The sequence below is a fragment of the Octopus bimaculoides genome, chromosome 9 (assembly GCF_046866305.1).
Source record: "Octopus bimaculoides isolate indiv1 chromosome 9, ASM4686630v1, whole genome shotgun sequence".
NCBI classification, from domain to species: Eukaryota; Metazoa; Mollusca; class Cephalopoda; order Octopoda; family Octopodidae; genus Octopus; species Octopus bimaculoides.
The window spans coordinates 58,765,492-58,792,991 of NC_142936.1; the positions used below are offsets into that span (position 1 = coordinate 58,765,492).

The following is a 27,500-nucleotide window of genomic DNA, read 5'->3' on the forward strand; positions in this document are numbered from 1 at the left end:
TGACACTCGAGTATAGTGAAGCATTGGCCCTTGCTTGAAGCATGCCCCATAAAAATTAGTCGAGGAGGTTGAGTTCTGAGCTATTATTGGGCCAGATGTTGCCCTCACAAAAAAATAGCACCTTCTCACCAAGGAAGGCCTGTATTGCTTTTGACCCATAGCATGGTGCAGAATCCTGGTTAAGCACCCAAACTTCTGGTCTATCCAAGGTAACAGAGAGTTCTTCAGGATGTCCAGATACTTCTTTGTGCCGATCCTCAAGCCAACTTCAATGAATTGTGGATCTATGACACTTCCATCACTCGCCACTGCTCCAAATACCGTCACAGAGGCAGATTCTTAGTCTCAAACACAGTGGGGTTGTCAGGTTGCATGCAATAACCCGATTTCTGCGATTCACTTCAGCGTCCACAGTGAACTTCTCGTCCACAAACACGAGAGTTTTTCCTGCACCTTGATGCTTGATGAATGACAGAAGCTTTGGGCATCTCTCAGCTCTGATTGCTTTGGCCTTGGCCTTTACGAGGTGATGGGGTCGTAATCATAGCTAGTCATGCCAAGGTTCCTGCTCACAGCTCTGGACACCGTCGAAAGGAACACATTGCGTTTCTTTGCAAGAGTTGTCATGGATATTGGTAGGTTGACTTCGTCGAGCGTTTGGGGTCAGGGAGTAACTTTGGATTGCGTTTGGAATCACTTCGTGTCTTGTGTTCTTTTCTATCAGTCTTTCCCTCTTCTTTAAATTGTTTATACATACGACAAACTGCTGCTTTCTGAAGCTTCATCAACTTGACAATTTTATTGGCAGTGTGCTCGGTGCGCGCCAGAACAATGACGGAACGATTTTGTTGTTCCATGGCTTTCTGTAGTCGAATCAGTTCGCTATTTACCTGAAAAATAAAGAGGAGGATTAAGCAAGCAAGGTTTTATCAAAAAATGAAATGTTAAACCCATTAAGTCAACTGCTTAAAATTGGTCTCAATTTATCTGCAAAACCTTGTATGTATGTATATATATATATGACAGGCTTCTTTCAGTATCCGTCTACCACATCTACTCACAAGCCTTTGGTCAGCCCGAGGCTATAGAAAAAGACACTTGGCCAAGATGCCACACGGACTGGACTGAACCCGGTACCATGCGTTTGAGAAGCAAGCTTCTTACCTCACAGCTACGCCTACGCCTATTATACAAGTTATATAAGTTTAGTGTGGACTGTGGAATAAACTCAAAAAACACCCACAAGGTGGGCTGAACAAGGTTGCACACCATCAACGCCATCATCATCATCGTCGTCGTCGTCATAATTATCATCATCATCATCATCGTCATCGTGTTCTTTCGGTACATTAATGATTTTCTCACTGTCATTTTTTATCAGACTGGTACATCGTAGTTATGCAGATTATACCGAAACTTCATAGACGTCATTCATCTGTTTACATCAGTCATGCACTGTTTCTAATGAACAGAGACTTTGAAAGTATCTTTTCAGCTGGGGAGGGGGGAGTAATGGAGAAGGATTTGCCAACCATGTCTCATTCAACTGTGTGTTTCGCATTAATAATATGCTCATATGTCTGAAACAGTGTACAGATATACATACACCTAGTGAGTGTGTGTGCGTGTGCGTGTGCGTGAAAAGGAGATGGGGAAGGGGAAAGAGACGGGGAAGGAAGGAAGGAAGGAAGCAAGCAAGCAATGAAGGAAGGAAGGAAGGAAGGAAGGAAGGAAAAAGGAAGGAAGGAAAAAAGGAAGGAAGGCAGGAAGGAAGGAAGGAAGGAAGGAAGGAAAGAAGGAAGGAAGGAAGGAAGCAAGCAAGCAAGGAAGGAAGCAAGGAATGAAGGAAGGAAGGAAGGAAGGAAGGAAGGAAGGAAGGGAGGAAGAAAAAGGAAGGAAGGAAAGAAGGAAGGAAGCAAGCAAGCAAGGAAGCAAGCAAGGAAGCAAGGAAGGAAGGAAGGAAGGAAAGAAGGAAGGAAGGAAGGAAGGAAGGAAGGAAAAAGGAAGGAAGCAAGCAAGCAAGCAAGGAAGCAAGCAAGGAAGCAAGGAAGGAAGGAAGGAAGGAAGGAAGAAAGGAAGGAAGGAAGGAAGGAAGGAAGGAAAAAGGAAGGAAGGAAGGAAGGAAGGAAGCAAGCAAGCAAGGAAGGAAGCAAGGAAGGAAGGAAGGAAGGAAGGAAGGAAGGAAGGAAGGAAGGAAGGATGGATGGATGGATGGATGGATGGATGGTAAGAAAGAAAGAAAGAAAGAAGGAAGGGAGGAAGGAAGGAAGGAAGGAAGGAAAGAAGGAAGGAAGAAGGGAAAAGAAAGAAACAAAGAAACAAAGAAATAAAGAAACAAAGAAACAAAGAAAGGAAGGAAGGAAGGAAGGAAGGAAGGAAGGAAGGAAGGAAGGAAGGAAGGAAGGAAGGAAGGAAGGAAAGAGACAGTTTACAGCAGATTCACCAAAGCCAGCTGACTAAATGACAATCCATTACTCCCCAACAAGAGAACCTTTACAGAGACACTACTGTTAAATGCAGCACCCAAATAACATTCAAATCACACCCAATCAAATAAATACAAAAGATATTCGATAATGCAGTCCTAGACATACTCTTAAAAAGATGATAATTTGGTCACGGTTGGTCACTGCTGATCATTTCTATGTTCATAGATCTTTATGATTGGTGCCAAACAGCCAATCTTTATGATTGGTTTCAAACATGGTATATACTTTGTCGGCTCTCTATGCTGAAGGTTCGTTGTTCTCTGAAGTCTCTAAATCTGAAACCATTCCCACCAACACCCACCTTACACTCATACCCGACTCTCTTTCATTTTCCCCTCCTTTGTTGTTGTAACTGACCCCCACAAATCCTTGGCTAAACTCTAAACCCATTTTTTTTTTCTGTGTGTACTGACACTCCATCGGTTACGGCGACAAAGGTTTCAAAGATCCCATCAACGGAACAGCCTGTAGATTAACGTACAAATGGCTAAACACTCTAGAAACACACGTACCCTTCAAGTAGTTCTGAAGGCATGACACATAATGTGACAAGGCTGACCCTTTGAATTCAATTTTGACAACTGAGTTAACTGGGGCAACGTGAAATAAAATGTCTTGCTCAAGGATACAACACGCCACCGGGAATCGAACTCACGACTTCACGATCGTGAGCCGATTACCCCTAACATCTAATCCTTCTTTTTTGATATAATCTCTCGTCTTACACATTTCTCTACATAGTTAGCTATGTTTCAACATTGCCAGTATGGGATAGACTGAAAAGGAAGACCACGAGGCATTACCTCGCTATATTGAATTTAATAATAAACAATTATATACACATCCCTTACAAAGATCTGTCATCATCGTTATCATCATTCTCATCATGTTAAACGAAAGGAAAATTAGTCATTTGGGTGAAGCAAAAGCACTCTGGGTTTATGGATGAAGTGTATCGTTTTTTGTGAGTGTTTTTCAATGATATTAGCAACGCAAGGGATGTAGCTTCGACCATCAGTTAAACCGTGTTTGTGGATCTTACTTCACTGGGAGTTTACGTTTTCTACTTCATTATCACTTCTATACTATAAATAAATTATGAAATCTAGAATAGAACAACAAAAACAAAACAGATCACCCTTCCGGTTAATTTTATTGATTTATATTACTATTTCATCGATTCGGGTAGAGGTAGAGTGCTAGACAAGTCTGTTACATTTAGTTTTGTTTCTTTATGTACTGGGGTCGACTTTGCTTTTGATCTGTCCTGGGCATACACAATAATTACAAATATGTAGGGGTGTTCTTGTTCCATTAATTTGTAACCGAGATCGCTGAAAGAAATCATTATAATAATTATTATTTGCAATCTGAGATACACTTCAAAAGTTTCTTTTCTTACGTTATAAAGAATTAGTTACATCATAGCAAGCTTACATGCAAATGTCCAAGGATAATTGCTGCTTTGGAAGATATCAACACTGACCCCAGGGATATCTTCCAAACGTGAAAGATATACACGGACCAAATTACTAAAATGAAGATATTATGGTGTAACAAAAGAAGGCTTCTTTATGGATTGAAAAAGAATTTATTCGTTACGTTAATAGGAATGGTGTTCAATACAAATTAATGAAAATATTCACATGAAACAGCATAATATGACACGTAAAGAAAGTCTTTGTTAGAAATTCAACATTTGGACTATTTTTTACATATCAAATACATATTGGGGTCCTTGGTGTGTCCTCTTCTTCGATCATTCCAGGTTGAACATGCAGCTGTGAAAAGCAGCCATTTCCACTTTGAGATTTGGGCGCTCAATTTAGCTGTATTTGTAGGCCTCGTTCTATTCAGGCTATAAAATTATCACGTGAACAACGGCTGTTCATTGGATAAAATCTCGGTTGAGCACATGATTGAATTGTGATTTCTATGTGGCAAAATGCGGGTCGAGTCCAATACTACAACAGCATATGTGGAAATTTGTCTATCATTCCATTTGTAAGTGGTACAATTGGAATGGTAAACAATCGCTTTTTATTTTTATTGACCCCTTTCATTGCAAGACCGAGTGCAGCTCTATACACCTTGGGTAACTTGTAGTATATTGTTTTGGCTTTGTATTATCGATTGTTCTATGCAATATATATATATATATATATATATATATATATATATATATATATATATATATATATATATATATATATATATATATATATATATGCACTACTTAATAATGCTCTTGTCTGTGTTGTGTTCTGGAATTTCGACAATGTATTTTTTTATCAGCATCTTTTTTTAACCATTTCTCGGGACTGATTTTTGTTTTAGGTCTTCACATACTTTATATCTCTAATTCCATATTTCACACTTCGGCAGTTTCTAATTATTAATATGATCATTTTACCGCACCGAACAGAATGCTTGGCGGTATTTCTTCTGGTTTTACGTTCTGAGGTTAAATGTTGCCGAGGTCGACTACTTTTCAGCCTTTCGAGGTTAGCACTGGGGTCGATGTAATTGACTTATCCCTTCCCACGAAATTGCTGGCCTTGTGTGAAAATTTGAAACTAATATCATTATTGTTTTACCGCACCGGATAAAATGCTTGGCGGCATTTCTTCAGGCTTTATGTTCTAAGTTCGAAATTCCACGGAGGTTGACGTTGCCTTTCAACCTTTCGGGGTCGATGAAATAAGTACCAGTCAAGCACTAGGGTCGATGTAATCCATTAGTCTCCTCCCGAAAATGGCAGGGTTAATTATATTATCAGTTTAGTACACTGGGAAAATGCTCAGCGGTATTTTCTTAGTCTTTACGTGCTGACTTCAAATTTCACCGAGGTCGGCTCTGACTTTCATCCTTTCAGAGTCGACAAAATAAGTTCCAGTTAAGCACTGGTGTTGAGGTAACCAGCTTCCTTCTTCCCTCAAAATTGCTGACCTTGTGACAAGATTAGAAATATTATTATCATTATTATTGAGAGAGCAATGCATGTCATCAAAGTAACATTTGGGTACAAATTATACGAAGCCCAATAACCCCATCATCACTACCCGTCTGACAAGGGTACACCAGGCACATGCATCACAACCATATGTGCGCAACATGATGATCTCATAACAAGATAACGCGTGACATTGCAGGTGAGGCCTATTGAAGATTTTTTTCAGGTCAAGTAACCCATTCCGTTCAAAAGGTCCCTGAACAAGATTTGTTTACGGATGATGGACAGAGACGTACATATCATCAGCCACTAAGGGGAATGCTCAACAGGTTAAAGTCAAGCAACTGACAAGCAAATCTGTGGTATTGAGCAGAATATTTGTTGTAACCCATCTTTTATACCAAGACAAAACATGTACATGATTACACTTCCAATGGGCTAAGATTAGAAGCCAAGAGAGCCAGTGCCTGGTACTGCATCAGGGAATTATAATAATTATTATTATTATTGTTGCTGTTGTTGTTGATGATGATCATGATCATGAAATTATAACTATGATCGATAGCACAATCGGTAGAACACCGGAGAAAATTACCTTAAATTATTTAATTTCGTCTATTTATATCATAGCTTCAAATCTGATTGCGTTCAACATTACCTTGTTCTATTTCCGGTGGTTATAAAATAATTCCATGTAATATAATAAACGGTCGGTTTAATCGAATGCATCGTACTCAGAGTTTATGATGTTGTACCCGTGGAAAAGAAAAATCATTATTTTTACTATTAACATTGTTGCTGTTTAGATTGTTGGTCAGTATTGTTGCTACTAATGTTGTAATGATTTTTATTGGTGTTGACATTTTAGTCAGCATGTCTGCCATATTCTTTTATTGAGAAACTTTAATAATTACAAAAATGATTTTAAAAGAAGTGAAATGAAAAGAACGAAATATAAATACCAAGCTTTTTGTTCTTGTTTACTCTAGAACTGGTTTAGAATACAAAATGTAAGGTAGAAACAAATAAAAGAGAGTGTGTGCGTAGGTATGCATACATGCCTCGCTGTGTGTGTGTAGAGAGAGAGAGAGAGAGAGAGAGAGAGAGAGTATACTTCCATGCAACGAGAGATAAATATCATTTAATAAACACTGGATTTAAATACAAGCCCCTATAAGTTTCATGCACTTATAGTTCAACAGTCGGATGAGCTTCTATAAAGCCTGGAAGATTGCACAATAGTACATAGCACGCCATACAAACTCGTCAAGCTATTGTACTTTTAGAATGTGAAAATTATAGTAACTCACAGTTAAATCTTGTGTATATTAAATTATGTGTGTGTGTATGTATATATATATATGTGTGTGTGTATGTGTGTGTATGTATATATATATGTGTGTGTGTGTGTGTATGTGTGTGTATTCATATGTCATTTAATATACATAAGCCGTATATATATATAGATAGATAGATAGATAGATAGATAGATAGATAGATAGATAGATAGATAGATAGATAGATAGATAGATATATAAACAGAGTGTTCTATTTATCCTACATCTATCAAACCTAAACACAGACATACATATATATATAATAAATATACGCGCACACCACACACACACACACACACACACACACACACACACACACACACACACACACACATGAAACACAAAAATAATACAAAAGAGCAGTATGAACTTATAACTGAGAACCAATTTCACATAACCTTTAAATGTTGATGAATGAATTATGAAAATAAAACGAAATGAAAACATGCACGAAAATTTTTAATTCGTTAGAATCGACAATACCAAAAACGGTAAATTTAACCAGCATCAAAGATAGTATCAAAGAATCGCAGTAATTTACAATACCCGTGTGATATTTAAAGCCAAACATAGATGTGCGTGTGTGTGTGTGCGTGTGTGTGTGTGTGTGTGTCGGTGTCTGTGTGTGTGTGTGTATGTGTCTGTGCGTGTGTGTGTGTGTGTGTGTATGTGTATGTGTATGTGTCTGTGTGTGTCTCTGTGTGTCTGTGTGTGTGTGTGTGTGTGTGTCACTAATAGACAAAGAATACCGTGCATAAATAGAATCATATGACACGTACATTAAACATTCTATTAGAACAGCGGACAGATATAGGTATAGACAAAATTGATAGTGAAATTAAATAGACCAATAGAGAGAAAAGAAAACAGATGAGATAAAATTGAATCAAATTTGGATCCTAACTAGCTTGTCAGTTTGTGCAGGATAACATTGGAAGATATAAGGAGAAAGAGAAAGTGGAGAAGGAGGGGTACGGGAAAGAATGAGAGATCGAGTGCTGATAAAAACCAGCGATGAAGAATCAATATGTTTTAATATGTGAATGATGAAGTCTAGTTTAATGGAATGAGTTAGAAAAACTAATATGAAAAAAAAAATTCTAAGGCGCAGGCGCGGCGGTGTGGTAAGAAGCTTGCTTCCCAACCACATGGTCCCGAGTTCATCCCACTGCGTGGAAACTTGGGTGTCTTCTGCTATAGCCTTGGGCCAACCGAAGCTGTGTGAGTGGACCTGGTTGACGGAAACTGAAAGAAGCCCGTCGTATATAAATATATATATATATATTCTGTGTGTGTTTTGTGCGTGTATTTTTGTGTCGGTGTTTGACCCCCACCGTCGCTTGACAACCGGTGCTGGTGTATTTACGTCCCCGTAACGAAGAAACCGATGGAATAAGTACTAGGCTTTAAAAAATAAGGACTGGGATCGAGTCATTCGATTAAAAAATCCTCCAAGTCGGTGCCCCAGCATGGCTGCAGTCTAATGACTGAAAAAGATAAAAGGTAGTACTTTTTTTCTTTACTGCTACAGGCACAAAGCCTGAATTTTTTGTGGGTGGAGGGTGTTAGTCAATTACATCGATCTCTATACTTGGCGGGTGCTTATTTTATCGATAAAAGGCAAAGCTAACCTCGGCGGTATTTGAGCCGGAACAATGCCACAGTCTTCCGGCGTTCTAACGATCATAAGATAGTGGTTTCGGTTCCCAGATTGGGTGGTACATTGTGTTCTTGTGCAAGACACCTCATTTCACTTCACTTCAGTTCACTCAGCTGTAAATGAATTCCAGCAATAACAGGGAGGTTAACCCTGTGAATGACCGGTGTCCCATTCAGGGGTAGGGAGGAATATTGTAATCTCATTCATATGCCATTGAAACCGGATTAAGGTCCGACCTTCGGAGTCGTAGGGCTCATGACAGACCTAAGTCCTAAACATCAGGTGTCGAGCTGACAATAGTTAGAGTGTCCTGCAGCTCTTTACGTTCTCAGTTCAATTCAAGCTGAAGTCAACTTTGTCTTTCATCCCTCGAAATCCAATTTAATAAAGTACCAATCGAGCACCGTAATCGATTCAATCGACTAACCTCCTCCCCTAATATTGCTAGCCTTGTGCCAAAATTTGGAGCAAGAATTATTAAGGAGGTGAGTGATAGCATCGATAGCGCGATGGTTCTCTATTGTTTATAAATTCAAATCCAACGTTATCGTCTGTATCCACACAAAAGAATTATTGTAAAAGCAACAATTGTAAGATAATATCAAGAGGAACGATTGTAAGATTACAAAGTAGTTTGCTAGATTATGATGTTGAGCTGAATATCTCCCATAGATATCCAGTTACAAGCGGATTATCTCACTGTTCTCGTTTTGGAATCAGTTTAGTTTATCACTTATTGACACACATCATCAATAAAAAAAAGAATTCAATTCTAACAAGAGAAAGATCTGCAGACTACACCACTGTGCTACAACTCTAGTACTACAAACTAACAAGGCGGGGAGGGTGTTCTGTGTGATCGAAAGACCTGGTAAAAATAGCAGCCAAATCTTCCTCAAATCACCCACCCCCACCATTTGAGAAAGGACACTTTGAGAATAAATGGTTAAATGTACAGTGAACAGAGAGAACAAGAACGCTAACACCTATTCATTTTTAATGCGTTCAAAGAGACTCAAACACGAATATATCAATCACTGTTATATTTCGTTACTGAAGAACTGCTTTCTGACGAATATATGTTCTTAACACACTTGATTTAATGGGGTGTCTCGACGTCCCTGCACCTTAATGAATCGAGAGTGTTATAAACACACATTTTTCAGAAAGATATTCTCTAATGACAAAATATTATAACAATTAGCAAATTCATTTTCGAATCTGTCAGAATGTATTAAGCCTGAAATTTTTATGATATTTGATAATGTTATTCTGGATTCCCTGCCCAAAGGGAAAAGACGAGATATTCAAGGCTGGAATGCTTTGAAAATGGATCTGTCCGACGAGGGCTAAGCTGGGACTAAACAACAAACACCAGAACCATTAATCATAGTTGTGGAGGAAATTAGCTTCTGTCATCTCGTACGATTTAGCGCATCACGACAACGTCCCAGGATTATCAACATTACAAGCTCAAAGAAAATCTTTCAGACAGGCATTTCTAAACGGTCGCTAATGAAACTGTCCGTAGATGCAATCTTCTTGCTCAATAGCTAACCATGAATGTAGGAGTAGTAACATTAACGGTAGCAATTAAAGTAGTAGTAGTAGTAGTAGTAGTAGTGGTGGTGGTGGTGGTGGTGGTGGTGGTAGTAGTAGTAGTAGTAGTAGTAGTAGTAGTAGTAGTAGTAGTAGTAGTAGTAGTAGAGGTGGTGGTGGTGGTGGTGGTGGTAGTGGTAGTAGTAGTAGTAGTAGTAGTAGCGGCGGCGGCGGCGAAAGTACTGCTGCTGCTATTTGTAGTTGGCAGCAGCAATTGTAATAGCGGTTTGTGACATTGCTTGCTTTGGATTATTGACGATATTTGGCTGGCCATAAAATTGCTATTGAAATCAAAACCGGTTGATAAATAATTGATTATTTGATATCAATACTTTTGCTGTTTGTCTCATGTGTTCATTCAATGATTTATTGGCTTTTGCCTTTATTTCACAAAAAATTACGTCCAGTTAAGAATAGCCGTTTTAATTATGACAGTCCCAGAGGCAAACTGTGTAGAGAAAAGTGGTGAGGTATTAGCAAACTGGATCCTGGAATCTCGGAAATATATCTCTTTAGATATTCTGTTACTCACACTGGGAAATCATTGAAGATTATGCGATCTCATTTTTACTTCCTTTTCCTGTCTTGTGTCTCAGTAAATAAATATTAGCATAGGCGTGGCTGTGTGGTAAGTAACTTGCTTCTCGACCACGTGGTCCCGGATTCAGTCCCACTATGTGACGTGGCATCGTGGGTAAGTGTCTTCTACTATAGCCTCTGGCCAAACAAAGCCTTTGTGGGTTGATTTGGTAGACGGAAACTGAAAGAAATCCATCGTATATATATACATATATATATATATATAGGTTATGAGCGAAAGTGGTGTCAATTAGACCCAGAGGTTTCAGGTAATGCTGAGTAAGTGCAATAGATAGACCACAGTAAAGTTCCAGGTTCGGTGATTATGCGAATAAGGAGGCCAACGTAGATCATACATCAGCATATGAATATACGGATTTCTTAATGGAATAAAAAAAAACCAAGGCTGTGTATAATATAGAACATTTATAAATAGAAGGTCTTACATATATATATATATATATATATATATATATATTTGTATGCCTTTGTGTCAGTGTTTGTCCCCCACCACCCCTTGATAATCGGAGTTGAGTGTTTCTCGTCCCATAATCTAGAGGTTCGGCAATAATGACCGATGGAATAAGTACCATGTTTTAAAAAAGTACTAAGTTCGATTCATTCGACTAAAAATTCTTCAAGGCGGTGCCCCAGCATAGCCGCAGTCTAATGACAGAAACGAGTAAAAGATAAAGATACTTCTTCCATGTGATATAAATCAATGACGTCACTTCCTAATAAACTAAGTCCACTGCCTTGACTTTGATATCACCTCTATGTGACCCTCGAATGTTTTTGTTTGTTACAAACATTCTTACCGCATATCCAATATAGGGATTCTTCTCCCTTCCACCACTTTCAGAGATCCCCCACAAAAGCATGGCTGCTACCGCTTCTTCTGGTAAATTAGCCATTAAAAGAAGAGTGATTACGATTTCAATCTCTATTTGAAATGACTTCACTTCATTGATACCAGTAATGTACTTGTGACAGGTATAAGCAGCACATTTGTTGCCTCTCCTAGAATATAGAAACTTTGTACATTCGTCACAAGGAAACTTGTATTACCATAATTCCATGGTGGCTGTTTGGATTATTTCTTAAGTAAGTTGTGAATCCTTTAATGAGGAATTGTTGTTTTAAAATGTGTGTACATATTTAAAACAACAATGAAAAATTGTTACAAAGCCGATGATCGGGTTTCGATTCCGTTTTGCCACCTTCTAGTGAAGAATATATTACATATGATTAGGTGTCATGCTGGAACGGTAAGAAGAGGTTAAGGGAATGACTCAACCTGTATTGGGAACATAGTTTTCCAGGAGCTTATCCATCGCTCTGCATTGAAAATACAGTGTTAAACTACGTATAAAGTCCCTGATTAATGTAGCATGTTGGCGGAGTCGTTAAAGCCTCGGATAGAATATATTACTTATATCCGTTCCTCTGCTTTGAGTTCAAATTTCACAGAGGTCAAGTTTGCTTTTTAGCTTTCAATTTTTTTGGCGGGGTTGATAAATTACTGTCTGGTTAATGAGGTTGATTCTTTTTTGTCTCTCATTCGCTTTGAAAGAAATCGACTTCTTCGGGTTTTAAATACCCAAGGTAGATCATATAACACGACAGCGCCCCACCGATCCTGTTAGAACTCAAGAGAAGGACTGAAGGAAACTCGCTAAAATCTATAATGTACACCAGTTTATTTCTTCAGAAACGACAAGAAATATTTGTTAAGCTTGTGTGTCTTTGCTGAATATTTAGTCTAAGTAACGAAGTTCTACAACTCTAAAGATAACTTCAGAGCTAGAAATCACTTGTGAGAAGCTATCGACGCTCTACAAAGAACAAACATTTCTCACAATGAAATACTGCTCTTGTATCTGGGATTAAACAGCTGCCATGTACAGAAATATTCTGAACTATATTTCAAAAATGTCTGTTCAACTCATACATCAAGTCTCACCCCACAAATACACTAATTCTCTTAACTATGTCTTTTCAGTTATCACCCTCCATTCAAATTCATCTGTGCATCCACTTCTCCCCGTTTCAGCATTGTTGCTTTTCCATTCACCCCCACTGCACCCCAAACTCCTCTCTAAACACTTGCTTCATAGTTCTCATTCTCTGACATGGCAATTTAACTTGTGTCATTGTATGAAACACTAAGCATTTTTCTTTCTATTTTCTTTTTTTTTTTACTCAGCAAATTTTATTTTAAAGAAAGACACAATCGACTTCTATTTAATTTCTCAATCTAATTTCCATGTCGTAATCAGGATTTATTCCCTTTCTTCTATAGCTACACATACGTTTTGTCTTGTTAATGTTGCCATCTGTTTTGTAGATAAAATATTAACATGTAGTTGCATTGTCTTTTCTTGCTGTCGTTATTATTATTAATGCTGGTGCTGTAATTGCTTGTTCTTGTTAATAATCTATCTGTTGCTCTTCTATTTTGTTACATTCGTAATGTTCTGTTGTTTGTTTGTTTCTTGTCTTTTTTCTTGTCGTTGTTATCGACTTTATTGAAACATATCTAATAACAATTGATTTATAAGGGTAGCACTATAATGTAGTAGAATCTTAGTTCCGATTTTTTGTTGGAATATCCTTTAACTTCCTTTCATAACGCCAATGTCATTACCAAAAATGGTAAGAATTAACGAATTCTCATTTGTCTTCCACTTCAACAATTTTAGTTTTCCTTCCTTTGTTAGGGGTTATTGTTGTTGTTTTTGTTGTTGTTGTTATCGTTGTTGCTTTCATCGCCATTTTGTTACTATTCATCTTAATTTCCTTGTTTAGCTTTTAGTTTAATTATTGATCTGTTTGTCATATGGATACAATGTGTGTGTGTGTGCGCATATACACATATACATATGTAAACAACTTATAGGTACTAGGACGTGAAGATTAGCTAAGCCGGTTTTGTGTATGTTACAACTTATGTAACAAGCTTCGCTTTGCTACGAAACGACTGTAGTCCGTGTTTACCTGTTCCATTCCTTGCTTTCTTGGATCTTTATCCGCATTTTTAGAAACTTTCGTTGCTAAACCGTGAGTTGTATGCTAACTGTCAGCTTATTGAAATTTCTTTTGATTTCAATGAGACGAAAAGTGTAACTTACGATGTTAATAAACTCGTTTAATCGTATATTGCCCACCTTTTGTTGTCTATACTAACTATATAAACGCTGGAAGCTTACTGACTTCCTGCACTTGTTTCCCGGGATCGTCCATACTTATTGCTATATATATATATGTGTGTGTGTGTGTGTGTGTGTGTGTGTGGAGGCGCAATGGCCCAGTGGTTAGAGCAGCGGACTCGCGGTCGTAGGATCGCGGTTTCGATTCCCAGACCGGGCGTTGTGAGTATTTATCGAGCGAAAACACCTGAAGTTCCACGAGGCTCCGGCAGGGGATAGTGGCGAACCCTGCTGTATACTCTTTCACCACAACTTTCTCTCACTCGTTCTTTCTGTTTCTGTTGTACCTGTATTTCAAAGGGCCAACCTTGTCACACTCTGTGTCACGCTGAATCTCCCCCGAGAACTACGTTAAGGGTACATGTGTCTGTGGAGTGCTCAGCCACTTGCACGTTAATTTCATGAGCAGGCAGTTCCGTTGATCGGATCAACTGGAACCCTCGACGTCGTAACCGACGGAGTGCCAATATATATATATATATAAAATTATAATATAGGGTATCTAAGAGATACCACCACACTGAAAATAACAGTCAAATCTTGACTCTAAACTTTAGAGTCTAAACTTTAGAGTCAAGATTTGACTGTTATTTTCAGCGTGGTGGTATCTCTTAGATACCCTATATTATAATTTTAAATAATTGTTACCTTTGATGGTTTTTATTCCCATGCTGGCCACTTGATGAGATCAATATTTAAAATATCGATCTTATCCTTATTTATATAAATTTATATATATAGGTTCAAAAAAAGACAAAAAACAACAACGTGAGGACATGATACGGATGGTGTTATTAGACGCTCGGGAAAGGAAAGAATATATATATATATATATATATATATATATATATATATATATATATATATATATATATATATACACATGATGAGTATATCGGGATAAATTATCCATAGTAGTTCTCATGCATAGTCCAGGTTTTGGTTAATCACATCAAGTAGAAATTAACATCAATGATAGCTTAGCATGAGCAATCCCACTGTAATTCGTCTGATGGGTAAATCTGGATTCGCTTCCCTGGATTATGAATATTTTCGGGCGTGTAAATTCCAAACAATTACAAAGAATGCGGAGACCGATAAATCTTCAATTTTTTCCTTTTAATTTAGCAGTTAATTATACAGCATAATTAATTAGTTAAAATGACCGACACGTGTTTCTGCTGCACAGACTATGTGCAGCTGCATATGTAACCCTCAGTATTCTGCTATACACTTTCAATCATGGTCTTTCCACAAGCCTGATCCTTAGCGAATATATATATATATATGTATGTATATATATATATATATATATATATATATATATATATATATATATATATATATATAATGTTTTTTTTCTGTTGCTATTTCCCTGTTATCGTTGTTATTGCTACAGTTTTATGTATATTTTATTACACCCTTATAGGATTTATATCGTTTCCATCGTAACTATTGCATTGTTTTGCTGTACTTGTGTTTTTTGTTTGTTTTTACTTTTTGTTTTGTATTTTTCTTTTCTGTTTTTTTTTTGTTTGTTCCTACAACACCTCTTGCTGAACTTCTAATATTGATATTGTATCTATTGTTATTTTGTGAGTTTTATTATCGTTATTGATTGTTACATTTCTTTGAGTCACATTTCTTTCTAAAAACCACCTCATATTCTAAATTCTCTTTTCATTTTATCAGTTAACATAAGATACCATATGATTGATATTTGATCATATCTCATTCATTTCCTATAGTTTCATACTGTTTATATAACATTCCTATCATCTCTATGTCTTACTGTGTCACCAGATTATCATATCAATGTTTCCATCAATATTTTGCCAACTTGCTTCACTTTTGATGATGTATTATTTATCAAGATACAAATAAATATTGCATTGGCTTTCTTTCAACTTATCTTTTATGTAACTTATCTAACGGCGTAGCTTTTGCTGTGTGCTTAAGCTGTTCGCTCCACAATGATGTGATGTTTTGGTTTGGGGGTTCATCCCCACAGGGCGGCACTTTGGACAAGTATCTTTTACACTAGCCCCAGACTATAGCAATGGAAACTCGTCGTGTGTGCGTGTGTGTGTATACACACAGACACACACACACATACACATACACGCACACACACACACACACAACGCGAAGGGTTCCTACCCGTACAACTTCTGCCTAGTAAATTCCACTCACACAGCTTTGGGTAAATTGAGACTATAGTAGAAACAGTAGATAACTCTTGCCCAAACTACCACACACGAGTATCGAACAAGAACCCACATTGTTTCCTATCGAACTTTTTAATCACACACTCATCACATGTGAATTATTTCTATTTTGTATGTATATTCTATTATGACTTCAAGAGTCAAAGCAGCGAGCAGGCAGAGTCGTTAGCGACAATTCTTCCAGCTCTTTACGTTCTGAGATCAACTTCGACCTTCGGGATCGATTAAATAAAATATCAGTTCAGATGTCAATGTGATCACCTTCGGCTTTTATTATGTACGCTTCTCAAGAATTACACTGAAATTACAAGGATCTCCCGAGGTATTAGGCAATAGCTTAAAACATCAGAACTGGTAATATTTAATAGTAGTTACACATCAAAACTGATCATGGTCCTATATGCGAAACTAACTTTATTTTTACATCTATTTTCAGGACATCCAGTTGGCATATGGGACTCCTGTTATAATAATGTCTCAGCAACTGCAACTATAGCAGCAGGATCAAATACAGAACCAGCCACTTGCGAAGATAAGAAACCTTGTAAGCTCTTTTAATACATTATTGATTTTTCTGTGCGTCCATACTTACATTGTGTGGTTGTGGGTAGGGTTGTTATTGGTTATTTTGTCTTTGTAAGAACGAAATGGTTGAATGAGTGAGTTTTGTACGATTGGCGTATTGCAAGTGTTATATGTTTCTGGGTGTATTTTTAGTTATACGTTTAATCATTGGACACGCTTCGGTTCACCTGGATGTGAAAATTAATTTAGAGATCTTCTGTGAATGTTACCCAGTAATAGGCTGATGTTTAATTTAGGAACATAGAAAAATGTATCTGTCGTTTGCAAGTCATGAAAACTGAGCTAAGAACCTGCATTTGTGACCCTATTTGGTCTCTTCAAAGTATTTTTTTAAATCCTGAGATAGGAAATGATTTTTTTTGTGAGTGTACATGGGGGTCGAACTTTCTTTTTTACATTTAAAGAATTACGCACTATTTCATCAGTTACTGTGGTTGTATGTGAATAGAGCCGCGCATATTCCCATCCCACCTATTTCTGTACTGTCCCTAACCCTATCACTTCCTTTACCACACATCTTGCTCTCCCAGCACCAACCCTTTCCACTATATTTACATTGAATGTTCCTTTACTCTGAGCACCTTCTGTCAATCATCGGCGCTCCCCTCCTTTATTGTAACCCTTTGTATCCACCCTGAGTACCTCTGACCTCCATCTCTGTCACTGTGTCACTTCATTCCCCACCCTTCACCACATTTCCCTATTTCTCATCTATCTACAGTTTTATTAAGCTGTTGATCTCCAGCCCACCTTTATGTATTACCTCCCCCTCCTCCTCGACCCACTCTTATTCTCTTTTAGATGTTTATATTCCTTTAATGAAAAAGTGTTTAGATGTTTATATTCCTTCAATGTCACTGAACATCCGTCTTTCAACTACCCACATCACTTCACAACATTTCACTACTTCTCATTTATCTTTAGTTTTATTACACTGTTGCTCTCCACCCACCACACCCACCCCCTTTTTTTAATTCCACTTATCGTATGCTCTTGCTTTACCCCCTCCTATTTCCTTCACCTTCTCCCCTAAACTGAGATTCCCTCTTGACTACACTTCCACTTCTGTTCATTCTCTTCAGTCGCCTCTGTCCCAGCTTTAACCCTTTAGCGTTCAGATTATTCTGTCAAATGTAATACTTATCCATTCACATTGTTTTGAATTAACCATGGATTATCTTGTAACTTTGAGATTTTGCTGATGTAAATGTTTGTTTTGAATGACATTGTTGAGTAGATGTGAGAAGCTGGATCTGACCAGTTTAAGCATAAAACAAGTAGAACATTTTAAGTCAAATATGACTGACATAAATGCTAAACATTAATCATCTTCCACTTCCCTTTCACATTCTTGCAAAACTTACCAACCTTTTCTTTCTGAACCACCATCTGCATTCTCTTTTATGCTCACCCTCTTATATCTCGAGGGTATGCCCTGACACTTCATCATCACCATCCTTTTTCCATTTCCAGCCGAGGTTTCTGTTTCTCTATCATTCTTTATGCCTAGCATAAAGCCACTGTCTGAATGCTACAGCCCCAGCATAATCAAGGGGTCTTGGCTTGCAAGTAACTTGGTTACATCACAAGTGTTGGTGCCACATAAATAGCACCCAGTACACTCTGTAAAGTGGTTGATATTAGGAAAGGCATCCAGCTGTAGAAACTGAGGAAAAGCAGACTTTGGAGCTCAATATAGTTATTTGGCTCATCAGATCCTGACCAACCATCTAGTATAGAAGCTGGCCATTAAACAATGATGATGATAATGATGACAATAGAGTAATAGCAGTAGCAGAAACAGCAGTAATATATATGAAATTTCTACATTTCCCTATTGGGCAAATGAAGGAAATTTAAAATACACAATAGATTGTCATATATTTAGTAATAATTTTAATTAAAATCTGATCATACAGGAAGGCAATTTTTTTTAAAATAATAATACTTCTAAATAATCAGAAAATATATTTATTTGTCAAATGTAATTAAAAATAAAATATGAAATGAAATAATAAGTTATTTTGTTAATTGCAAATATAACATTGGTTTTAATTAGTTCTCTAGAAATTTATTTTTTGTCTCAGATCTCAAACATATTTGTGTGTATGAAGGTGTATTGTCATATTTAAACATTTGCATTTAGAAGGCAGCTTTAGAATCTTATACAACAGGTATGACTAGAATAGATCGTGCAGTAGTGCCTATAAAAGTCTTAGATTTGCATAGACTAATGAATAATACAATAAACAGCTTTATTACGATATTTCCGTTGAAATACACTGGCTTTGTTTCAGTTAATTTGGAAAATAATAAAAAACTTGGTAAAATAACTTCATCATTATTAAGCTGGTATTTGGAACAAAAATTAACATGAAATTTTGATGGAAGGTTTTAATTTCGACCACTGTAACAGTTTTATTACCATATTTTTATTGAAATACACTGGCTTTTGTTTCAATTAATTTTTAGAATAATGAAGAATTTAGTAAAATATCTTTATCATTATTAAGCTGGTGTTTGAAACATAAATTAACAGAAAATCCTAATGGAGGTTTTTCATTTAGATACTTTTAAAAAGAAATTTTACATTGTAGAACAAGAGACAGTCTCAAGAGGGTTGATATCAAGAATTAAACCAAGCAATTATACAGAGAAAAGGATCAGCAAGTTAATATCCCAGCCACCACATCTCTTTTAAATTAGAATTTATCTTTTGATGCAACAAGCAAACGAAAATGTAGGCCTGGAATGTCATCTAAATTCTCCAAGAGAAGCACAACTGAAGTTTACCTAAGTGCTTTATGCGTCTCAAAATGTCAGGAAGAATGCATAATTACTGAAAGCCATCATGAGTCTTGATGCTATTTCTGATTACAGCTGTCATGTATTGAATGTCATGGCACTGAAAATGGTTAAGGAATATGTCAATAATTTAGAAATAAAATTATCTGATAACATTCAAACAAGTAGAAAAAGTAACTAAGTATTATTGAGATTTTATTTTGGAGAGATTTGGTTCATTGATAATGGTGAATTCCATAAAATATTGGTACAGTGGTGCATCACATGATGACTTCTCCATGTGGTGTATGTCAGATCATACTATACACATTTTAGTAAGATTCAATCACGAAATATTAATGAAACTTCATCATCATCATTAATATTTAATGTCCACTTTTCCATGCTTGCTTGGTTAGATTGAATTTGTTGAGGCAGATTTTTTATGGTCAGATGCTCTTCCTGTTGCCACTTCTCTCCTGTTTGCAAGCAAGGTAATATTTCCCAATGATTGGGCATGTTTTCAAGGAAGGTTGGCAATGAATGACACCATTTGTATGATGTTGATACTTGCTTACAATTATCACACAATGTCAAGACAAAGAGGTACAAACACACACACACGCGCGCGTATGCATGCATACACATATATATTGCGGATGGATGTTGACAGCTCTATAAAGAAGTTCTGATCACTCAAAGTGGATGGAACTCATGGAAGAGGGAGGCCCAGGAGGACATGGGGTGAAGTATTGAAGGATGACCTCAGAACACTGTACCTTGCAAAGGAGATGAGAAAGAATCGAGATATTCTGTGCCTCGCTGTACTCAAGAAGACCCATCCACAACAGCAGAAATGTTAATGCCACTCTATCTGATGAAGAAGATTGGCCTGTAGCAGCTCTGTGCCAGTGGCCCATAGAAAGCACACATGCTGGTTCCACATAAAAGCACACATGCTGATGCTATTTTAGAGCACTTGGAACACACTGTAAAGTGGTTGGTATTAGGAATGTCATCTAGCTATAGAAACCAAGCTGAATCAGACTGGAACTTGGTGCAGCTCTCCTGCTAGCCAGCTCTGGTCAAATCGTCCAATACATGCCAGCATGGAAAACAGATGTTAAAGGATAATGATGATGATGATACATACACGTGCACACAGTTTTTGTTTACTGAATCCACTGACAAGGTTTCGGTCAACTCAAGGCTATTATAGAAGACATTTGCCAAAAGTGCCATGCAGTGGGGCAGAACTCAAATCCGTAGTTAGATAGTGAACTTCTCATCCACACATTTCTACTCAAATACAGGTTAATCAATTTTTCATATATTCCAAATGCAATGGCTAGTGAGATTCATTAAAGTCTTGAACAAAATACCTTCTTGTATTTGGTTATAATCTTTTACATTCTGAGTCCAAATCCAGCCTCGATAAACTATGTCTTTCATTAAAGTATCAGTAACATTCTGGAGTTGAATCAATTAACTATATCTTTCTCCCAAAAATTGCGTCCATATGCCAATGTTAGGAATCAATCATTATTCAATATTCCTGCTGATAACAGTAGTCAGTTATGCCAATTTCCATCTCAATGCCTATATACTCAATTACACAGTGAACTGAGTGGGTATTGAGCTATGAAGGCATGGTTAATGGATTTAAACCCCTTTCAGTGTGTCACTCATCAGGATATTTGATTCTGTGTCTCAGTTCCTCTAAATGTTACGTTATTGTCTTAGGAACTCTTTTCTTTACCATATTTCTATTGAAATACACTGGCTTTGTTTCAATTAGTTTTGAAAATAATGAAGAATTTAGTGAAATAACTTTGTAATTACTAAGCTGATGTTTGGAACATAAATTAGCATAAAATTTTGATGGAAAGTTTTAATTTAGATCACTTTAATTCTTTTCTGTTGAAATACACTGGCTTTGTTTCAATTAGTTTTGAAAATAATGAAGAATTTAGCAAAATAACATTTTTTGAGCATGGCCGTTGATCGTTACCAACGTCGCCTTCCTGGCACTTGTGCCAGTGGCACGTGAAAATACATTCGAGCGAGATCGTTGCCAGTGCCGATGGACTGGCTCCTGTGCAGGTGACACGTAAAATACACCATTTCAAGCGTGGCCGTTGCCAGTGCCGATGGACTGGCTCCTGTGCAGATGGCATGTAAAATACACCATTTCGAGTGTGGCCGTCGCCAGTACCACCTTACTGGCCCTCGTGTCAGTGGCATGTAAAAGCACCCACTACACTCTCGGAGTGGTTGGCATTAGGAAAGGCATCCAGCTGTAGAAACTCTGCCAAATCAGATTGGAGCCTGGTGTCGCCTCCTGGTCCACCAGTCCTCAGTCAAATCGTCCAACCCATGCTAGCATGGAAAGCAGACGTTAAATGACGATGATGAAGCTGTGTGCTTAAGCTGTTCACTCCACAATGATGTGATGTTGTGGTTTTGGGGTTCATCCCCACTGGGGAACATAAATTAATATGAAATTTTGATGGAACTATCATAGCTTTAAAACTATCATAGCTTTTGATGGGACTGTCAAGGCTTTAAAACAAGAAATTGGTATCATAGAATCAGAAACAATCTCTGTCAGATTAATATCAAAAGATTAAGAAAGTTTACTTCTCCTGGATTAGCATCTTGTACTGTGTAAATTTGTCTCATATGCTCATCACTATAGAAAATGTTTCTAAGTAAGCAGCCTAATTTACTCTAGAGATTTTTGAAAAGAATAACTTAAATTTATAGCTAGTTCATACAAGTAACCTCAGTGATATGTGTTATAGCAATGGGGAATTATTGATAGCAATCAGACTCGTGCCAGGAGTTCAATCCATGCCATGAATTCAACTCTTGCCAGCATAGAACATGAACATTAAAAGATGATGATATTATGAGCTGTTTATACATTTATTGCTAGACATAGCTGTGAATAAAAAATCAATGCAAAAATTATAAAAGTGTTTTAAATAATTTAAAAAGATGCCTAATGTATCATACCCTGCTTGTTCTTCTACAGAGAAGAGTCCATGGACGATTTCAATTAAGTTTAGATACTGTGAGAAGAGACAAATCAAATGTTGATGGTTCTACAGATTCTCCACTTCTTGTATAAATTCCTGTACTAATGAATAATGAATAAATTCCTGTACTAATTCTATCAACTACTTTTTGCAAATGCATACTTCCACTAGTTTCTTCAGATCCAAGATTTTACCTCATTCTTTTCAGCTTCTAATAAATTCTGACTTCTTCCATCTCATTTCTTGTTAAAGGTATCAAAATGCATTGATTTATAACCAAACTTGAAAGTCAATTTAATATATTAATATTTCAACCTCATATACACAATATTATCAGAGCAAAATATTCAAGTGTAACTATACCTTTGAATACATCTTTAATACATATAGAACAGTGCAGCACATGGTACATAAGTAGTTCATTAGTTTGTAGTCAATTTGATAAGATTGCTACTTAGGTACTTCCTCAGAAATCAGGGGAGACAAGTCAAAGCAATTTTCAGAAACATTAATACTTTCAGTTGGAACACACCACTCATACCTAATCTCAGCTTTATCTGAAGTGTCTCTTGTTAGGATTCTGTCTCTAATTACTACAGAATCTTCTCAACCACAGGCAAAACATATGTGAGCCTATTAAGGCAATCTGATTCCAGTAGTTCATATTCTTACACTTAAGGTTAGGTCAGATGTAGGGACATGCAGTAGTGCAGCATGTTGCTGTATACACCATTTCTTGGTATATCCTTAGGTCCTCCTGGGCAACTCCTCAATCAGAATCCCGGTCAGTCCCCATCTCTGCAAGATACCTCTTCATCTGCCATGACCATGTCCTGCTCTATACGTGTGTGTGTGTGTTAGACTTAAGACTGGTCCTTATTTCTGGATTGATGCTGAAGTCTTCCTGAGAAGCTCCAAAGGGGCATTCATAGCATTTGTACTATACACCTATTCAACATTTACACTGTTTCAACTTATCATAGAAAAGACATTTCATAAGTTGCCCACTGTCCATTCTGGTAAATGTGACCAGATTAATACACACATATATACTAGTAGCTCCCACAGGATATATATAGCTTGCTCAAATCAATAAACAGCTGAAACAAAATATTTCACTCTTTTGATTACTTCTTCACATTCAATCTGTAATTCTTAACAACCAATATTCATATAAGAAGAATGATATTTATTCTATATTGACCATCTCTTCATAGATTGGCAGAACGCTGTCCTTGGCTTGATGATGTTTGCAGCATCTTTTGGTGCTTTAGCTGCAGTTTTATCTATATGTGGTGTGCTGACCACCCCATTGCCGAAGAAAATATATTATTACCACTCTGCTGGTGAGATATTTCTTATATGTGGTAAGTATTTGATTTATGTTTTCTTTTGTGCCTATATATGTGTGTATATGTATGTATGTAATATGTGCATATTAATGCAAAGGTATGAATGTTATAATAGATATTTACAGATGCAAATAGGCAAGCGTAGATGTGGCCACCTTATTATTCATGAAAGAAAAGGTGTAAGAAGGGCAATAACTCAAAGTGTAGGCTATGTAAAGGTAAATAAAATGGTCACTTAGATACCTTAGATATCCATATCTTACTTGTTTTATATGCAGTACATTTGGTTTTGTATGCATCCATCATCCTCGTAGACAATGGAGACAGAAAATGTGATCAACATTCATATTTAATATAAGTTAAAATTCATGGGGATAATCAAAAATTCGAAAACGTTTGTGTGGTAAGAAGTTTGCTTCCCAACCACGTGGTTTCGGGTTCAGTCCCGCTGCGTAGCACCTAGGGCAAGTGTCTTCTACGATAGCCTCGGGCCGACCAAAGCCTTGTGAATGGATTTGGTAAACAGAAACTGAAAGAAGCCTGTCGTATATATATGTGTGTGTGTGTGTTTGCCCCACCATCACCACCTGACAACTGATGTTGGTGTGTTTATGTCTCTGTAACTTAGCAGTTCGGCAAAAGACACCGATCGAATAAGTACCAGGTTTAAAAAATAAGTACTGGGGTCGATTCATTTGACTGAAAGCAAACTGAAAGGCTGTGCCCCAGTATGGCCGTAGTGTAATGAGTGAAACAGGCTAAAGATAAAGGACAAATATATATCTTTTTTGTGTGATCAAACTGAGTTTAACCCATTTTACTTAAAGTGAAAATACTCTTAGGCATGAAAATAAAAATATGAAAATACGTTTTCAGATAATGTTTTCTTAATACACTTTAACTGAAAATACGATAATAAAGTCTCCAGTCGAAGACTACGAATGGGTGTTGAGCTTTTGCCGCACGACCTGCGCGAATGATTTGTGTTGTACATTAGATCACTCCATCCATCAAATAGACGTTTTTTGAACAAGGGCGCTGGGTGTTATCATGCATTAGATGTCGAAGTGATCCCAGAGCAACACAAGATAATGCATTTTGTTGAAGAACACAAAGCTCCATGCGGTCTGGGAATTGAAACCAATCTCTCCCGTACAACACACTAACCACTAGGCCATGCGTCCCCCATAACTGAAAATATACTTGCGTACAAAATACAAGTAAAAAGTTTGATATACAAAAAACAAGTGAAGAAAAAGAGGATTCAATTGTTAGTCCGAGTCTTCAGTATCAAAAAAAGCTTTTAGTGTAAACAGTTTTGTGTGCATTACGACTGAAAGTCATATTTAACTTACCTGGCTCCAGTTTAAGATGTTATTCAGCTTTTCTAAGTTTCAGGTATTTTCATTATATTTAAAGCCATGTATGGATTAATGATTAAGTAGGCATGTCTCTCATGACGGTTCGAAAACAAGGGACTCAGGTGTTTTTTTTTTGTTTTTTTCGTTGATGTAACAAATTTATGTCTGTATAAGAGGAGCATTTTCTGTTCCCAGAAAATATCTTCCCTGTTTTTCTATTCTTCTGTTTTGTTTTGGGGGCGGTTACTGTAACTGTCACGTGTACTGTTGTCGTTGGTCTTAACATTATCAGTCTAAATCTAGTGCGATGATGATGTGGTAGACGTATCGTGGCTTTGTAATTCTGTAACGGTCCAATAAGTATTCAGAGAGTATTTGAGTATTTGCATACATATACATACACTTGTAGATGTATACATATACAATGTATGTGTATATATATATATATATATATATATATATATATATTTGTTTTGCAAGATTTTTGATGTGAAATCGTGTGTTGAAACAGATGTTATTGTATTTGGGGATGGTCATATTGCCAGTTTAGCTGTGAGGACTCAACAGCTTCACTTTGTTAAACAATGTGTCTCCTCCAAATTATACAATTGGCTTAACCGGCAATATGACCAACCCCAAATATAAATATATACAAATATATATATATATATATATATATATATATATATATATATATATATATAAGTATAAGATTGTTACTTAAAAATACCAAACTTATCAGGTGGCCAGCATGGGAATAAAAACCTCAAAGGTAATAATTATTATAAAAATCATAATTTAGGGTATCTAAGAGATACCACCATGCTTGAAATAGCAGTCAAAACCTTGACTCTAAAACCACATTAAATGTTCATACAGCACCGTATCTTATTCTCCATTGCCGAACCACAAAGTTATGGGGACATTTTATCAGTCTCTATTGACGTACTACTAAGTTACAGGGACATTATATCGGTCTCTAGGTTACTTAGCGGTTCAGCAATGGAGGTTGATAAAATGTCCCCGTAACTTGGCGGTTCGGCAAGAAAGATAGATAGAATGAGACCGTAACTTATGGTGCGGCAATAGAGATCGACAAAATGTACCCGTAACTTAACGGATCGGTAATAAGGATCGATAAACTTCCCCGTAACTTAGCAGTTCGGCAATGAAGATCGATAAAATGTACCCGTAACTTACCAGTTCGGCAATACAGATCGATAAAATGTCCCTTAACTTAGTGGTTCGGCAATGGAGATCGATAAAATGTCTCCATAACTTAGCGGTTCAGCAATACAGATCGATCAAATGTACCCGTAACTTAGCGGTTCGGCAATCAAGATCGATAAACTGTTCCCGTAACTTAGCGGTTCGGCAATAAAGATCGGTAAAATGTCCCCGTAAATTAGCAGTTCACCATAGAGAACGATAAAGTGTCCCCGTAACTTAGCGGTTCGGGTGTACAGACCGATAAAATGACTCCGTAACTTACCAGTTCGTCAATAAGGATCGATAAAATATACCCGTAACTTAGCGGTTCGGCAATAAGTATCGATAAAATGTTCAGGTAACTTAGCGGTTCGGCAATAAGTTTCGATAAAATGTTCCCGTAACTTAGTGGTTCGTCAATAAAGGTCGATAAAATGTTCCCGTAACTTAGCGGTTCAGCAACAAGGATCGATAAAATATCTCGGTAATTAGCGGTTCGGCAATAGTGATCGATAAAATGTACCCGTAACATTAGCGGTTCGTCAATGAAGATTGATAAACTTCCCCTTAACTTAGCGGTTCGGCAATAAAGATCGATAAATAAAATGTTCCCGTAAGGTAGCGGTTCGTCAATAACGATCGATAAAACGTCCCCGTAACTTAGCGGTTCGTCAATAAGTTCGATAAAATGTCCCCGTAACTTACCGGTTCGTCAATAAGTTCGATAAAATGTCCCCGTAACTTAGCGGTTCGTCAATAACGATCGATAAAAATGTCCCCGTAACCTAGCAGTTCGTCAATAAGGTTCGATAAAATGTCCCCGTAACTTAGCGTTTTAATATTAAGGATCGATAAAATGTCCCCGTAACCTAGAGGTTCGTCAATAAGGATCGATAAAATGTCTAGGTAACATAGCGCTTCGGCAATAAAGATCGATAAAATGTTCCCGTAACTTAGCGGTTCGTCACTAAAGATCGATAAACTTCCCCGTAAGTTAGCGGTTCGGCATAGGGATCGATAAAATGTACCCGTAAACATAGCGGTTCGGCAATAAGGTTCGATAAAATGTCCCCGTTATATAGCAGTTCGTCAATAAGAATCGATAAAATGTCCC

At 37.1% G+C, this 27,500-nt stretch overlaps 1 protein-coding gene across 3 annotated transcripts in view; it reads left to right on the forward strand.

Annotated features, from left to right (window-relative positions):
* LOC106871386 (uncharacterized) overlaps positions 1–27,500 on the forward strand; it is a 528,345-nt gene that overhangs the window by 491,457 nt on the left and 9,388 nt on the right. For all 3 annotated transcript variants that reach the window (XM_052970915.2, XM_089357564.1, XM_089357565.1), the window contains exons 5-6: positions 16,491–16,598; positions 23,682–23,831. In XM_052970915.2, coding sequence (XP_052826875.2) covers positions 16,491–16,598; positions 23,682–23,831 — 258 coding nt within the window. The remainder of the gene's footprint in view (positions 1–16,490; positions 16,599–23,681; positions 23,832–27,500) is intronic.